This window comes from Urocitellus parryii, chromosome X (genome assembly GCF_045843805.1).
Source record: "Urocitellus parryii isolate mUroPar1 chromosome X, mUroPar1.hap1, whole genome shotgun sequence".
Lineage (NCBI taxonomy): Eukaryota > Metazoa > Chordata > Mammalia > Rodentia > Sciuridae > Urocitellus > Urocitellus parryii.
In genome coordinates, this window is record NC_135547.1 from 130,168,312 (window position 1) to 130,186,363 (window position 18,052).

Sequence of the window (18,052 nt, forward strand, 5' to 3'; positions counted from 1 at the left end):
GTTTATCATTGATGCTGATGTTCATGAAGAACTTGATTTTGTAGATTGCGGATTTCCTGGTTGCAGTTTCATCAACACCTTCTCTGTTACCTTCCTGTGGTTAATTTAGGTTTCTCTTGCTCTTCTTTCTCTGGATTTATGAAGCCGCAGTTTCAATAATTGCTTCTAGCTCTTCTTTTTAGAAATGTGGGTTCGATGACTGAGATACAAATACACCACCACCTCTAGTGTTCCCTGTAAATTTCCTATAATGGACTGTTACTTTTTTTCCTTCAAAATGGTCACCTTTTCTCTTGAGTCACCTCTTTGTCCTGTGTCTGTTTAGAGCCTTGTGTTTCACGTCCCCTTCTCTGGAGGCTTTTCAGCTGCTTCTGATCTGATTTCTGCTCTAGCTCTCATGTTCTTTGAGCATACATGGGAATTCACTGGTGGTGCACCTGTAGGGTGTGATATATGTCCTGTGGAGTGTTGCTGTGACCCTGAGACCTCAGTGTGCTTCCAAGGTTTGAAGGCCCATGAAACCCTCCTGCCTGCATCATTGTCCTGACAGAGTTGGGCTGATGTCTCTGAGTGTAATTGTGGATTCTTCCTTGTTTTGGGCGGTTCTGTATGTTTTCAGTCCCTGAGTGTGGTTCTGTTTCAGTGGCAGGGACATTTTCTTTTTGCCTGTTTCATCACTGTGCAGACATCATAGCATGCTTACAGATGTGAGTGGTGGCCTGTTCCACACCCAGACTGTGTGGGATAGTTCAGGAATCTGGGCTACAAACTTGTTGCTTTAGCACACTCTGGAAGAGCTTCTGTCTTAGGTTTGTTGGCACCACCATTGCTGCAGGCACGATGAATCTCTTTCACAACAGACAACCATTGCACATGTGGCCCAACATTGATCAAAATGTCTTTGAGCAGAACATTGGTATGTGTCTCATGATTGTACATTGTCGTAGTGAACCGGCTGCTGTTAAGAAGAGTTTGACAGTCTTTAGACATTCATTGTTCCCAGGAGACTTAGAAAAGTAGTGCCTGCTGTTTATTAGGAAGATTGTTTTGAGAGTTATTGTAAGGCTGTTGTTTGGACAAGGTGACATTTTTGGGTCATTGAGTTGTTTTTAAGACATGTGCCATCTTTTACTTGCCCCATTCTGGTTTGACCGTAACCACAGGAAATTATAAATTTGTTGTGTTTATTAATAAATGAACTAAATTAATCAAATGGAGAACTCATGTTTTTTTTGGTCATTTAATAGTAAGTTAGTTGACTAAATTTGTTCTGGAGTAAAGCACTTGCAAACTTCTAGTTGTTCTCACAGGATGAGCTCAATCTCCAGTTAACACATTTTGACAACTTGCGTGAAAAGTTATCTAAATGTTGTCTATGAGGGAATCTCCATAGGGAACCCATGCCCAGAGAGTGTGGGTGGTGGCTGGTTCTAGGCATTTCTTTAAGTATGGAACAATAGACTTGCAGAGGAAACAAGACATCAGTTAATTCCATGTTATTTATATTAATCTTGTAGGTACAGGGAGCCATCAGAATCTCTCTCAAATGGTTAGTTTCATGATTCCTGCAATTTCCTGCTCATCACCTTTCTTTTCTAAACATAAGTACTATCAGACGTGCTTATATTAGCTCTGTACCACATAGGATGTTTCTAGGACATGAAATAGAGGTGCAACCAATAAAGAAGTTAGGTGTGATCTGGGAGCCCGTCTCACTTCCTGTGAACTCACCAAAGGAAGGGTATGAATCAGTATGATGTTTGCCTTCCAAGTAGCCAATTTCTAGTGTTGGAGTAGTTGGAAGAAGTTGAGTGCAATAAAGATTTGATGGACCAAATCGTGCAATTAATCGAGAGGCCAGGGAATTATGTGAACATCATGCATGTTGAGTATAGATTTCTCATGCTGTCAATCTCTCCTGGCCTCCACTATACATTTGTGGGATATTTTAGATCTCACTGACCTTTGAGGATGTGACTGTGAACTTCACCCAGGAGGAGTGGGCTTTGCTGGATCCTTCCCAGAAGAACCTTTACAGAAATGTGATGTTGGAAGTCCTCAGAAACCTGGCTTCTATAGGTAATAATGATGTTTTTAAAATTAATCAAATAGAGAACTCATGTTTATTTTGGTCATTTATGTAGAAGGTGAAAAGGGAATCAGTTGGTGAATTATTGTAGCATAAATGGCACGTATCATTTGGCAAAGCATTTCTAGCTCCTAAATATTCATAAAGCTTGTTCTGTTCTTTCATTTTAGGAGACAAGTGGGAAGACAAGACCACTGAAGTTCAGATTGAAAACTCTGGGAGCAATGTAAGGTAACTGTACTCACAAGAGGAATTCGTGAGGGAATCTGAGAACTGTCATGTAATATTTAAAGGAAACCAACGAAAGAAGTATGCATAATTTGAGAAGTATTTATTCTTATAATGTTTCTTTACCAGAAATATATACGTAGCTGTAACAGATATTCAGTCTTTTCAAAGTGTATGACATGCTAAAAGTACTATGAAATTGCATATGTGACTATCACTATTTGGACAATAGCCATAGAGTAGCTGTATTGTAAAAGATTGTTTGCTTTCAATCTCCTTATTTTTAGGCAAGTTAAACAAGTCAGAAAACCTAGCCTTTAGCTGATGTTGGTAGTAATGTAAAGATCTATCAATAAATAGAAAATTGTGAATGATCCAAGCATTGATTATGTGCTGGTCACTTCTTCTTCCTTAAAGAAGTCATATGGTAAACTTCAAAGGCACAAAATAGTGTGGGGTAAACCTTCAAATCAATTCCAATTCTTAATTGAACAAAATAAAATTTTAATAGAGTAAATCCATGTGACTTCATTATGTGTGCAAAAGACTTCATATGACCTTCATCCTTCATAGGCAGATCACATCTCACTGTGGACACAAATACTACAAGCATGAGGAATGTGAAGAGAAGCCATGTGAATTTAAACAATATAAGAAATCTCTGGTTTCTTTCAAAAATGTTCACACACAAATGTTAATACGAACTGGAGATGGACCTTATGAATGTACAGTACCTGGGAAAGTCATCAGTCATTCCAGTGACATTCAAAGGCATGATGATACTCATACTGGGTTGCAACCCTATGAATATCAGCAATGTGGTGAAGCCTCATCTTCTCCTACAGGTGTTCCAAGACACACGAGAACACACAGTGAACATAAATGTTTTCAATGTGAGGTATGTGAGAAAGCCTTTTGTTTCTCCTCTGTATTAAGAAGACATGAAAGAACTCTTGCTGGAGAGAAAGTGTATGAATGTAAACGAGGTGGTCAGACCTGTATTTCATTCACAAGTCTTCAAAGGCACAGGATCACATATATGGGGAATGAAGGTTTCAAATGTAAGGTATGTGGGAAAGACTTTGCTTATCCCAGTTTACTTAGAATCCATCAGAGAATGCATACTGGAGAGAAGCCCTATGAATGTAAGCAGTGTGGCAAAGCCTTTGCTACATCCAGTAGCCTTCACAGACATGAAAGAACACATATTGGAGAGAAGACTTTTGAATGTAAACAGTGTGGCAAAGCCTTTACTACATCCAGTTACCTTCAGATTCATGGAAGAATGCACACTGGAGAGAAGCCCTATGAATGTAAGCAGTGTGGCAAAGCCTTTGCTGCATTCCCTACGCTTCACAGACATGGAAGAATACATACCAGAGAAAAGCGCTATGAATAACAACAATGTGGAAAAGCTTTTGCCACATCCTGTCTGCTTCACACAAGTGAAAGAACAGATACTGCAGAGAAATCATATGCATGAAAACAATTGGTAAACGTTTCTGTTATTACTGTTTCACTCATATACATGTAGGAAGTTACTGGAGAAAAATTTTTTGAATGTAAAACCTGATAAATCAATGTTTCATGTCATCCTCAAAGACAAGGAAGGAGTCACACTGCTTAAAATTTGTGTGTGTGTGTGTGTGTGTGTGTGTGTGTGTGTGTGTGAGAGAGAAAGAGAGAGAGAGAGAGACAGACAGATAGACAGAGACAGAGACACTGGGGATTTATTCTGGTTGTGCTCTACCACTTAGCTACATTCCAGTTACTCTTTATTTTGAGACAGGGACTTGCTGCATTTCTTAGGGTCTTCCTAAGGTGCTGAGGCTAGCCTCCAACATTGATCCTTCAGAATCAGCCTCTCAAGTCTCAGGAATTAAAGGCATACACCACCACTTCCAACTGAGTAACTCTTTAAATGTTTAAATTATCACAAATCATTCCATTTTTCCCTATTGCCTTCAAAGCCATTTCATTCACATTGAAAAATATACCCTCTGAATGTAAGCAGTGTGGCAACACCTTTGCTCCATCCCATCAGCTTCATAAACATGGAAGAATACATACCAGAGATTAGCCTTGGAATACATACGAGAATACATACCAGAGAAAAGCAACATCCTGTCAGCTTCCCATCCTGCCTTGTTTTTCTTCTCATATATGAAAACACAGAGAGAAGCCCTGTGAGTGTGAGAAATGTGGGGAATCTAGTTTTCACAGTACTTTACTAAGGACTGGGAAGATTCTTTTGGAATAAAAAGAATAAATCCTATGCAAGTAAGAAATATAAAGGGTTCATCTATTCTAGTTTTGTTCAGTTGTATGAAAGGACTCACAGTGTAGGAAATGGTGACTAGAAGCCATGTGAGCTAGTATTCAGCTTTCAGAGATTTCTTCAAAGACGTAAAGAACTCACATCTGGGAAGATGTTTTTTGTCTCTTTAAAAATTGTAGTAAGACCTTCAACTTTCCAGGTCCCTTTGAACAGCATTTAAGAAATCACACTAGTGAAAAGCCCTGTATATAGAAATGTGGTAGGACCTTTGCTTGTTTCAGATCCATTTGAACTTGTTCAGACTTGAGGAAATTTTTATTTTATTTCATTTTATTTATTTCTTTTGAGAAAACCACTGTAGGTGTGTGAAAATGTGTGTGCCTTCATTTCTTTTTTATCTCTTCAGAGGTAACAAAAGTGCACCCTGCATTGGAGAGGAACATTGCATCAACATGAGGATTTGAAAGCAACATGTTTTATGGGTTAAATCTCTCTTATTGTTAGATTCCATTTTCCTGTATTTTAAGTCTTTTGTGTCTCATATTTCATTACATATTGTGTATTTTAGTTTAGGCCTCTCCACTCCAGCCTTTGGTACAGATTGGTGAAATGTTTCTTCTGAACTTCTTTCCTCTCTTTCTTTGTTCAGATTCCACCCAGGAGTGCTCTACTACTGAATTTCTCCACAGTCTTTTTAATTGGGTGAGGCTGGGAGCTGGGACCATAGGGATGTGTCTGTTTTCCCTGCAGCTGGCCTCTTTCTTTTCCCTGATCCCTTATTGAGCTGTTGATGACTCTGGGACCACACTCTTGTCACTTGTACTTTTTCTAAGTGTCATACATTGTGCTGTATGTAGGCACATTAAAGAGCATTATAACATAATGTCATTTGTGTATATTACTTGGAGAGGCACTTTCTCAAAATATGTTTTGCCCTATGCTTGAGTTGCTTTCTCTTTTTGTCCCAGGTCTGGGGTCCCAATCCTGCCTTGTGCATGCTGGCAGGCATTCTAGCACTGAGCACTCCTGTAGCTCTGGTGGTGAGTTTGCTATTGCTGTGCCTGTGGGCCCCACTGATGACCACATCAGCAGATGCAGCTCTGCAGGTGTCTCCTTTACAATTTTAGATGGTCTCTTCCTTCTTAAAGGTCTTTTATACCAGTGAATTTTTTTAAAAAAAATTCATCCAACTTAACTTTTCTCCCCATCAATAATACTTAGGTGGAATATTCCAGAAAAACCCAGGCTTGATTTCTCTCTGTGTTTAGAGTAGCTCACTAGCCCTGGGAAAATTGTGTGCTGATTTTCTTAATACATACCACATGACCAAAGGCTTGGTAAGAAGCACCACAGTCTGATGTCCTAATATAGTCGCCCTCCCTTCTCCACCAAAGAATCTTAAATAAGCTTCTCGAGAGACCTTCACCATAATCTTTCAACAGAATATCAGGAAAAAAATTTGCAAAAATCTCAATGTGGGTTATAACACAGACTTCTGTTTTTGTGTTAAAGCTTAGAAGACCTCTGAACAATCTTACAATTTATACACAAACACTTTCTGTTAACAAAACAAAACAAAAGACACCTTTATGTATACCCCTACAAAAAGTATGAACCTCCATCCCTGTCACACTGGGTGTAAATGCAGATCAAGGAAATTCCAAGCAGTGATCTAAATTTTTAGGTGATACCCCTTAGAACTCTGCATCTAATAGTCTGCTCCTGGAACATTCCTTGGGTGTCTAGCCTCATGTGCCCTACATCACTGATGAAGCTACAGCTTCCAACCAGGTGATGTTGTGCAATACATGATGTGGAGAGGGCTGTTTCTGCTCAGGCTAAAGAATTCAATGACCTGTCCTATGGACTCAAAGCATCCTGAGCAAAACCTCACCCACAACCTATTCAGGAATCATGGATCTTGTGTGATCATTGCTAAGAGTTCCTTACATACTTGTGTTCAAATTTTTAAGGTAACCAACATGCCAACGATGGGATGATTGTCACTGCTATATCTGTTGCTGGCCTTTTGCTGAGTGTCAGTGTTCATTTGGAAAGGAAAGCCAAAAGAGTGTGCTGTGGCACTTCTGTTTTTAATAAATACAGCTTAAGCCATTCAGGATTACTGTAAACTGTCTTTCCACCTACTGAGACAGTGTGGCAATTTCCTAGTTTTACATCTTTGATTTAGTAGAAATATTGCATACTGGTGTATGAGTACTTGATGCAATCTGGACATCTTTGTAAGGAATTCATTTGCCAAAGCAGAAGTTGCAGGCTTGCTCCTGGGCAGTGTGAGGAACTGGAGTGAATGCAACTGTCCTAGGGTGCCAGCATTCTTTGTAGGAATTCAGTCTTGGTGAGTACATGAGTGCAGGAATCAGACTCCTAAGAGGGCTACAGAATCTTCTGACAGGATCTGCCTACCCCTTTTGGTTAATAGTGTTGGCATGTGGACTGACATGTGGATGGCCACCTTATGATGGGTTTGGGTTTTTAGGAGAGTAAGTAGTGAGAATATATAATGATTAAATGACAATTAAAATATTCTGTGTCATACTGAATACATGATTTGGAGGCCAAAACCCAATAACAAGTCACCTCTTGGACCTTTAATCACATATTTTCCTTTCATATATGCACTTTGTCACAAACTTTTGTAGTGTGATGCTTATGTGAAACAAACTGAGATGAATATGGAGAGGTTTATTTAATGGTACAGTGTACTAGAAGTTTTAAAGATTTGCAGCAGACTTAAATTCCACTCTTGTTAAAATTTTATGAAAGACTGTGAAATCCTCAAAATTCTTGTGAATCCCCTGGCTCTGTGGTATACACCTGAAATTCCAGTTGCTCAAGATTCTTAGGCAGGAGGATTTTGCTTTCTTTTCATATTTTTTAGAGAGAGGATTTTTATTACTTATTTTTTAGTTTTCGGTGGACACAACATCTTTAATTTATTTTTATGTTGTGCTGAGGATCAAATCCAGTGCCCCACGCATGCCAGGTGAGCACACTACAATTTGAGGCCATGGCCCTAGCCCATTTATTCACTTTTTAAGAAAATTATTTCTTACTTGTCAGTGGACATTTACTTATTTAATTATATGTTGTCCTAAGAATCAAACCCAGTGCCTCACATATGCTAGGCATGTTGTCAACTACTGAACCACAACCTTAGCCCAAGTGTTGTGATTTGTAAGGTGACTTACCTGGATTACAAAGAGTAAAGAACTCAGTGCAACGCTGTCTCTAAAACACTAACTCAAATAATAAATTAAAAAGAAGGCTGGGAGGTGTCTCAGTGGTTGTGTCCCCCGAGTTCAATTCCCAGTACCTCCAAGAAAAATACATTAGGAACCAAGATTTAATAAACTGTTTTATGGATGGATGGGCTTGTCCATTATACTGTTTTCTTCTTTGGATTCTCAGGCATGGTTTACTAGTTTAGGAACTCTGTAAAATTTACCAATTCAATAAAAAGCAAGTCTATGGTTTTAAAAAATAATAATATAGCAAGGTCCATAAGGGGCAGCTTCCTGCTCTAGGAACCCTCAGTAATTGGTAGTCATCACAAGTGGCCATAATGTCCTTATCATAAAGAGTTTGTGGAAGCTTCTGTTGTGCAGGAGTTTCTGAAGGTGCTAAAAGTGCCTGTGTTTTCAGAGAGTTGGTGGAGGAATTCCATATGGAGGTCTCTGATTTATAGATGATGTCATTGGGGCGCTCAAATGAAACTGATAAGTGAAGAACACATTGCCACATGGTCTCATGCATTCTCTCAGGCCCATTACAGTTATGCTCACACCCACCTTCTTTGAACCACAATAAAAGGGATGCTCAGAGGCAAAGTGCTCCTGCCCTCAATTCAGTCTCTACCATGGGGACAATAAAAGCACCTGGAATTCAATTCTCAGCCCTGGGCAGCTATGTGCCCACTTTTCCACACCCGTGGGAATATGACTTCTTACACAATAGCCCCCCTTGGCCATGGGCAATATTATTAGGTAGAATGAACTTGGGCAAGTGAGCAGGATGTGAAAGACTTCACAAAGCCCAACTTAAGAGCAGAGAATAAAATTGTACTTAATTTCCAGGAGGGGGGTAGACATGACAGGCAGTATTGGCCCCACTTGGCAATTTTTTGTTTTATATGCAGGGTTAATGGGCCAAGCTGAGCAGGGTTTTTGTTTCTTTCTGGTTTGACTATCAGCTGAAACCCAGGAAGCTGAGAGCGCTGGGTCAGCTTCTCACGGTATGTTGCTTCCTAGGGCTTATGGCTTTTCTTGAAAACCTTGACATGGAAAGAATACACGGAGGGGGACTTGTTCCTGACAAAGTGAGGTCAGTCTGTGCAATAGAGTGACATGTGTCAAGGGGGGAAGTGAGAGTGCGCTCACAGACATGTTATAAGAACACAGATACCTGAAGCTTAAATCCTACAGATAATACTAAATCCTAGATAAAATTTGCCCTATACATACATGCCTATGATTACTCTTTCTCTAAAACCTCAAAGTCCTTGTCAGCATCTGAATACAGGGTAAGGACAGGGTTTCCTTGGCTTCCTGCTGTAGCTGCACTGGTCAAAGTTCCTTTTCTGCTTTGCATCATGACCTTTTCTGTTTGATGTTGAGGCAAACACCTGACCAGACCTGTGGGATCCCCAGAGTCAGGTCTCTGCACAACACTTCCTAACAGTCAAAGTAGAACATGCTCACTAAGCACAAGGCACCCATTTTATTTCCACCGCACATTGCTGCCCTAGAGGATTGCCTTCCTTCCTCCCCCACCCTCTGTGCTGGGGATGGAACCCTGAGCATCAGAGCCAACCCCAATTGCTTCCTTTCATAGCTCAGGCTGCCTCCTCAAAGCCACAGAGGCCGGAAGGTGATGAGAATGACTAAAATAGTTTTCAAATTGTTTTGATTTTTAGATATTATATATGAGTCATATATATGATATCTTTAAATAGTGTTTCAAAAATTTGGAGACTGGGTCTTTCTAAGTCGCTTCAGGTCGCATCAGCTGAGTGGAAAAATATATGTATAGATGCAATATCGTTCTTTCTTTTTAAAGGTCCTGGGGAATAAACCCAATGGGGCTTGACCTGGACCTCTGAGCTACATCCCACCCTTTCCCTTTTATTTTAAGAGAGGATCTCTCTGACCTTGGGCTCCTCCAGCCTCAGCCTCCCCGAGAAGCTGTGCTTTGTTTTTGTGTTGAGGTTAAACCCAGGGCCTTGCCAAGCTCCAAAAGCAGCGCCAGGTGTCACCTCTGTACCACAGGCAAAGCCAAGGCTTCCCACCTGGATTAGGTCCCAGCACAGCCCGGAAGCTGCTCCTGAAAAGGGCTGGGGCCAAGAATCCGTCACTCTACCCAATTTCAGGCAGTGATTGGATGATGTTAGCTGTCAGTCACGATGCAGAGGCGGGCCTGGAGGCCATCCATCCGGGAAGCTGGAGCAACTGTCCAATCAGTGCGCAGAGGAAGGGGAAGGGCGGGCTTCCGCAACATTGCGGGCCTTCTTCCTCACCCACCGGGCTACTCCTTCTCTGGCCGAGTTTCTGTTCCAGTGACCCATTGACTCTGCCACTGCCTGTGTCCCCGGGGATTTTGGGGGCCGGGAAGTTCCTCCAGAGGACGCCGGGTCACCACGGAAGCCAAAAATGGTGAGTTTGCGACCAGGGCTGAAGGTGCGGCGTTGGGGCCCGGCGCGGGGGTGAGCTGCGGAGGGCGGCGGATTCCACGCTGGCAGGTGGCCCTGGCCCCTGTCCCCTGGTTCCCTGGGGGTTTGGAAGCGCGGTTCAGGGCCCTGGTGTCCCCTTTGCTCCCTACTGGTGGCCCACACTCACTCTTCCCAACGTGGAGGAAGCAGGGCCACAAATGCACCTTCCTTCTCCCAGGGGAGCTCCTCCGGAGGCTGCTGTAGGTCCCCCAAATTGCAGGCGCCTTCTGCCTTCTAAACCCACCTTCCCTCCACCTCACAGCTCGGCCAGACGTTGGTTCTTCCCACTTGGTCCAAATGGACACCGTCCGCTAATTGTCACTTTTCATCTAGTGAAATATTGGAAAAAGTCTTCCTCCCTCCCTCCCTCCCTTTTTTCCTCCCTCTCTCCTTCCCTCCTTTGCTCCCTCCCTCCCTCAGCCATAACTTGTGATCCTCCTGCTTCAGCCTCCCACGTATCTGGAATGACAGGCCTGTGCCACTGTCCTTGGCAAGAACAACACTTTTGAAAGCATTTGTTTTCTATTTGTGAATGTTATACTTGAGGGGAAAGAATAATCACTTAACATTTCCTTGTGTTTGGTCAAAATAACTGCTTTAAAGGGAATTAAGAAGTTGTTTATAGATCCCAGGGATATGGAATTCTGGGCTGCACCAATAGAGGATAACTGCTCCCTTTTCTGATAGTCCATGATGTAGAGTCACCCCAGTCGTGTAGTCCCGTAAGCACACAGGGAAATAATGATGTAGGGACAGAGGAGGCAAGGCACTGAAGATAGCTGGAAACAGTTTTATCTGGCTGCAGCCAGTCTCAGAGGGCACTGCTTTTGCTGTAATCAATCAATTCATCCCCTGAACCCCGAGTTCAGGTGGTTTCAGAATCTTATACCCAGCATGTAAGGGGAGGGACTCAGAAGTTCACATTGTAATACTGAGACCCACAAATAACTCTCAGACCACACAGTCTCATTCCAGTTAAGCCTTTATTGCTGGCCAGTGGCAGACACTCTGCTCTCGAAAGAATGAGGTTGTCAGAGTGAGGCCCCTACCTTAACTTGGCTCCATATTTAAGCACAAAAACCACAAAAGGGACGTTTGGAGGTTCAGGCAATGCCAGCAAGCTGGAAAGTTGTGGTCAGTTAGTCTCTGGTTGGCACATAGATCATTCTGTGTTCTTAGGGGATTTTCATGAACAAAAGAATGCAAACTGCCCCAGTCATGACCTTTTTGAGTGTCATGGCTGAGTTCACAAAATGGAGTCACCATAGTCAAGTTGTCACATCACATACATAAAAGCAGCTTTTTCTTTCACTGTTCTAGCCACGTTAACCCTTCAAGGACTGCACCTGAGAAGGGGAGAGCTTCTTCTCCCCTTTCTTTCCTCCCCCACCAGCTGTTTCCATGGTGCCCAGTTGGTGACTTCTCTGTGAATCCCAGCTCAAGGCCAGATGCCTTGTTTGCACATTTCTACAAACTACTATACTGGATACAAGTGTGTAAAAAACTAGTAAGGGGATTTCGAGTCCAGCACTTGAAGTGCTAATTTCTCCCATACTAGCCACCCGGTAAAATAGGGCAACACGAAAATAGGAAGTTTATCTACACTGAACTTTTTTATGGACACTCTCTTGTTGACAGTCCTAAAATTAGCCATGGTGAAGATTTCTGGAGAAACCCAGTTAAAATTTTCTGTGAAGGAAGGGGATGCCACTACAATAATGTCTGATTCATTTACTGTCCTTCATCCCCAGCTCTTTTCAATATGATTTTCAGAAAGGATCTGGCTACGTTGCCCAGCCTGGCCTGAAAGTTGTGATCCTTCTGCCTCAGCTTCCCAAGCTGTTGGGATTAAAGGCATTGACAACCCCAACTACAAAACATACTTCATTTTAACCCAAATATTAATGACCATACTAAGGAACATGGATTCAAGTTACTCTGAATGATGTATGTGTCCCTCTTTTCTTTCCTTCTTTTCTTTTCTCTTCTCTTCTCTTTGCTTTTCTTTTCTTTCTTTCTCTCTCTCTCTCTCTCTCTCTCTCTCTCTCTCTCTCTCTCTCCCTCTCTCTCCCTCTCTCTCCTCTCTCTCCTCTCTCTTTCTTTCCTTTTGTAGTATACCAGAGATTGAACGCAGGAACACTTAAACATTGACCCACATCCCCAGCGCTTTTTTTTTTTTTTTTTTTTTTAGTTCTCAGCAGACAAAACATCTTTGTTTGTATGTGGTGCTGAGGATCGAACCTGGGCCGCACTCATGCCAGGTGGGTGGGCTACCGCTTGAGCCACATCCCCAGCCCATATCCCCAGCCCTTTTTACATTGTATTTTCAGATGTGATCTCACCAAGTTCCTTATGGTCTCACTAAGTTGCTGAGGCTGCCTTTGAATTTAGCAATCCTCCTACCTTAGCCTCTCAAGCTGCTGGGATTACAGTTGTGTGCCACTGTGTCTGGCCTACATGAACTTTTATAAAAGAAACTTGTGTATCACTACATTAACGAATTGCATTGGTAGGAACATCAGATTAATGGGGTACAGAAAAAAAATAAAGAAAATTTTTTCTGTATGTCTGTTATTGCATTCCGAGCTTTGGTAGAATTTGGAGACTAGGCATCTGGTAAGGTTAGTGGTATATTCTGAGAAGTTTTGAGAATTGTGTTCTGATACAGAAATTAAGATAATTGGCTATGAAAGGACTTAAGATAGCCCAAGATAATTTTTGTTCTCCATACAGAACCCTGCCTTTGCACCATCATGGTGGTCTGGTTGGCCAAAGTCAAGTACTCTGAAGGTTCTTTGATGTAGATGCAACTGTATAAAGAACTTGAGTTCACAGCTTCTCCTTTTATCTTCCTTAGGTGTAGACACCATGTCAGATTTCTTGGGCAGAGGTTCCCTTTGGACGCCTCACAGGGTCCCATGTCCTCAGCCACTGTCCTCTCCTGGAGCTGCCACAAGGTGCCCACAGCTGCCCTGGTCCCTGCAGGGTGAACAGAACTTCAGGCCCTAGATCAGCTCCTCCTAGAGGACAGCCTGAGGTGTGGGGTGCAGCCTCTCAGGGAAGCTGCTGGGGGCTCTGGGCTGAGGAATCTCCTGGAACAGGCCTCATCTAGACAGCTACTTCCTTGGGAACTTGTTTTCCCCAAGCTCTTTCCCCATTCCTTTGAGACAGGTGGACAGTTAGCCTGTGGATGCTGGTGCTGAGGGGCCAGGTCACCAGTGATTCCTGCCCTTTCAGTCTCACAGTGTGAAGGAGCGAAACCTCTCCCAGAGCATAAGGACCACCCACCCCAGTGCAGAGCTGTGCAAACCTGAAAAGCCTCTTAGAGTGGAGTCATGGTCCAGGTCTCTTGGAGGGTGATCCTAGAGGCTTTCAGGGAGCAAGACCAGGAGGGAGCAAGTCCCAGCTATCAGGAACCTTCCCTGCCCCTTGAGCCTGACACATGTGTGCTCCCTCAGCACCAAAGCTTTCTGTGTATCACTTTGAAATGATGTGCTCACTTATCTGAGGCCCCGGTTTATTTATTCAGAGCCACATGGGATGGACTAATATTAAAGAGGCAAGAAAGAAGTGGATTTTTAAAAGTTTGGTTGCGTTTCCATTGTTAATAATCCCAACATACAGCCAGGTACAGTGGTGCACACCTTTGATCGTTTCTTCTCCAGAGGTTCAGACAGGAGTGTTGCAAATTTGAGGACAGCTTTAGGAACTTATCCAGGCCTTATGCAATCTGGTGAGACTGTGTCTCAAAATAAAGTATAAAAATGACTGGGGATGTGGATCTGTAGTAAAATGTCCCTGGTTTTCATCTTGGGGCTATCAAAAAAGAAAGAAAGAAAAGAAAAAGAAAACCCCTAATTACCTAATTTACCTTTTGCTACCCCTGAGTATGTATAGAAAGTTTGTAAGATTCAGTCTTGTCTTTTCAGTGATTTCAAATTGAAATCCAACCCTAGATTCCAAAATGCCACGTAAGATACAGAGAAACTCTGTTTTGCATTATTGCTGCAGAATTTGAGTCCAATACTATAAAAATAGTGGTGGATAAATTTATGAATGTGATTTCATGAAAACTAGTAACTGTCCTTCACAAGGTGATGAATTTGACAAAGGATGACATTTTTTCACTGTTGTTATCTGGACTTGGCAGGTTCATGTTAACTGTGTGGTTTTTTGGTATCAAGAATGGAACCCAGAGTTGCTTATCCACCAGCCCCTTTTAGATTCTTTGTTTTGGTACAGAGTCTTGCTACATCGCCTAGTGCCTCAGACTCGTGAACCGCTGGGTTACAGGTGTGCACCATCACTCCCTCGTCATTGTAAAATTTAAGGACAATTTTGGCAATACCTGAAATACCCAATTATGATCATTTAATCGCTGAATATTAGTGAAATAGTAAATGACACTCGTTTTCTGGAAAGGAGCCATACGTCTCTGTCTAAATAAGGGTGCTGATCCCCTCAAGAGCACTCCCAGTATGTCACCTGATTCCTGTTCCCTCCTAAGTGCCTCCTCCTAGCGCCACCCCTTTGGGAGCTGGCCTTTTATCTTATGAAATTTGGGATCAGCATAAATGCCCTCTCTATTCTCTCTGTCCTGTACAACATTTTGGCTGGTCTTAGATACAGTCTATTATTTTCAATTTTTTGAAAACTATTTTTTGTTGTTGCTGTAGTCTGACAAAATGCCTATTTATTTATTTTTATGTGGTGCTGAGGATCTGAAAGGTTAAGAATGTAAAGGTTTTGTTTTGTTGGTTGAAGTTCTGTTTTCCTAAAACCTGAAATTTATGTGGGTGTCAAAACAATTCCCGGAAAAACCATTAAATGTATGTTGAGAAATGTCTCCTGACCATCTGGTTGCTCTGTACAAACAACCCCTCCCGCATTCCCTGACCTCCACATGAACTCCCCAGTTCAAACAATGTATATAACCTCTGCTTAAGTTGTTCTTGGGGCTCTCAGCTCCTCTCAAGTGAGCTCTGAGCCCCAGCATGCTGGACCCCCAATAAACCCTCTGCTGTTGCATGAGACAGTCTCTTAGTGGTCTCTTCCTCTGACGCTCACCCGACCTTAACAGATCAAACCTAGGGCCTCTCATGTGGTAGGTAAGCACTCTACTGCTGATCCAAAATCCCAACCCTACTATTGTTTTTTTTTTAAAGAGAGAGAGAATATTTTTTAATATTTCAGTTTTCAGTGGACACAACATCTTTGTACGTGGTTCTGAGGATTGAACCCAGGCCGCACACATGCCAGGCAAGCGGACTACCACTTGAGCCACATCCCCAACCCCCAACAATACTATTTTTATTTTTAGATGTAGTTTTACTTATGTTTACCTCCAAAATACAGTAAACCATGCCCTACATTTCACAGAATTTATTGAAATGCTCAGTGTTTTGTTTTTGTTTTTTATTGATTGTTCCAAACATTACAGAGCTCTTGATAAATCATCTTTCATACATTTGACTGCATTGGGTTTTGAACTCCCTTTTCTACCCCAAATACAGATAGCAGAATCACATCTGTTACATACTCACATTTTTACCTAATGGCATATTAGTGACTTTTTTAATCTGCTACATTTCCTAACCCCTACTATCCCCCCTCCCCTCCCCTCCCACCTTCCCTCTCTGTCTCCTCTGCTGTTGTTCAATTCTCTCCCTTTTTTCCCCCTCCCCCTTGCCCATCATAACCTCTTATACTTTTGTGTATCATTGAAGGTCTCCTACCACTCAGTGATTTTTTAGAGAGTGTAGGTTATGGAAACATTCAATCTCCCTTGTGAGAAAGTGTGTTGTCTTTCCATTGATTTTGTTGTATTTTATGCCTCTAATTGTGTACCTTTTGTATTATAATCATTTTTATCTCTCATTACATGTATTTTAGGTGTGTGTGTGTGTGTGTATGTGTGTGTGGCCTGCTGGAGATTGATCTGAGGGCCACACACATGCTTGGCAAGTTTTCTACTACCGAGCTACTCTCCAGCCCAAGAGAATTAGTATTGTAGACTGTTTTTTATTTATTTATTTATTTATTTATTTATTTCAAAAATTTTATTTATTTATTTTTAATATTTATTTTTTAGTTCTCGGCGGACACAACATCTTTGTTGGTATGTGGTGCTGAGGATCGAATCCGGGCCGCACGCATGCCAGGCGAGCGCGCTACCACTTGAGCCACATCCCCAGCCCTGTTTTTTATTTATTTGCTTACTTATTGAGTGCTGGGGATTGATGCCATGGACTTGCTCATGCTTAGTTATCCTCCAGAAATGAATTTCAATTTGTGAGCAGCGTTCTGGTGGTGGGCAGGTGTTTTACTGGGTAATAAACCTACAGTCACTTCCACTGAGCACATCCTCAGCCTTGTATTTATTATTTTTTTATATTTTGTATAGATATAGATGGACAGAATACCTTTTTTTTTTTTTAATTTTTCTGTGGTGCTGAGGATCATACCCCTTTCCTCACCCATGCTAGCAAGTGCTCTGCCACTCAGCTCCAATCCCAGTACCCTCTTTTAATTTTTAATGAAGACCAGTCTCACTAAATTTCTGAGTGTCTTGCTAAGTTGCTTAGACTGGCCTCCAACTTTCCATTTCCCTGCCTTGACCTCCCTATTGGCTGAAGTTACAGGTGCACACCACCACACCAGCAGTTGGAGTGACTTGTCAGACCCTGCTGACAATCTGTAGTTCCTGATCAGGTGGTAACAGCAGAGATGCTGAAAGACACACACACACACACACACACACACACACACACATACACACACACACAGTAGGAATGAGCACCTCTTTATTTTTTTCCCTTCATCTTTTATATAGCAAAAAAGAAACACATCCTCTTGGCAGCTTAATCTTTTCTAGCATGGATAAACATTCTCAGAATAACTTTGTTACTGGTCACAGTGCTCTATACTTCTTATTATACTACTTGTAGTTAGTTATTTCCTGGCAAACACAAAAATATATATATTTTAAACTTGGCAGAACATTCTTTTATCTTCTTAAGATGGCAACAAGGACACAGTTCAAAGAGTTCATAGTTTCTCACAGTACCCCTTTGTTTTGCTAAGCACAGCAAAACTTAACACTTTGTGTATGTGACCACACAATGACTTTTGAAGACTTATCATCCAATTTCTTTCAAGATGGTAATAGTATTGAAAATCAGTTTCCTTGCTTTTGTCCATAGTTTTGAAATTTGTTACTCTGACTCTTCCTCTTTGCTTTATTTTTGCATTTTTATGAAAATGGTATTTAGCATATAAAATTGTTTCTCATGTATATGTTTGTAAAACTTCATGGCTTGGTAGTTTATTCACTTCTTTATGATATAAACTTTATTTTTTTTCAGAGCAATTTTTGACTTACATAGTATATTAGTCAGTGTTCTCTAGAGGAACAGCATCAAGAGGAAGTATGATTATGAAAGGGGACTTTTAGATTGGCCTACTTGACCCAAAGCTGGATGTCCACAGTGGCCATCTGCAGCTGGAGAGTTTTAGGAGTGCTGGCTGCAGAGTCCAAGAGGCTGAAGCTGCAGAACAAGAGGGATCAATGGTGCTGCTCTGGTCCAGACCACAGGTTCTGGAAACTCCCTGGAGAATCACTGGCAGAGTCCACTTTGGGAGACTGAAGGAGGCAGAGTCTGATATCCTCAGGCCACTGCAGCAGCCATCAAGAACAAATTGGAGAAGAAAGGAGCTTGCTCTGCTGCTG

At 41.9% G+C, this 18,052-nt stretch overlaps 1 protein-coding gene across 1 annotated transcript in view; it reads left to right on the plus strand.

Annotated features, from left to right (window-relative positions):
* Nucleotides 1–840: 840 nt before the first annotated feature.
* Nucleotides 841–18,052, plus strand: part of LOC144250739 (uncharacterized) — a 33,056-nt gene continuing 15,844 nt past the window's right edge. The window contains exons 1-3 of the mRNA XM_077793689.1: nt 841–916; nt 2,260–2,320; nt 10,236–10,353. Of these exons, the coding sequence (XP_077649815.1) occupies nt 841–916; nt 2,260–2,320; nt 10,236–10,353 (255 nt within the window). The remainder of the gene's footprint in view (nt 917–2,259; nt 2,321–10,235; nt 10,354–18,052) is intronic.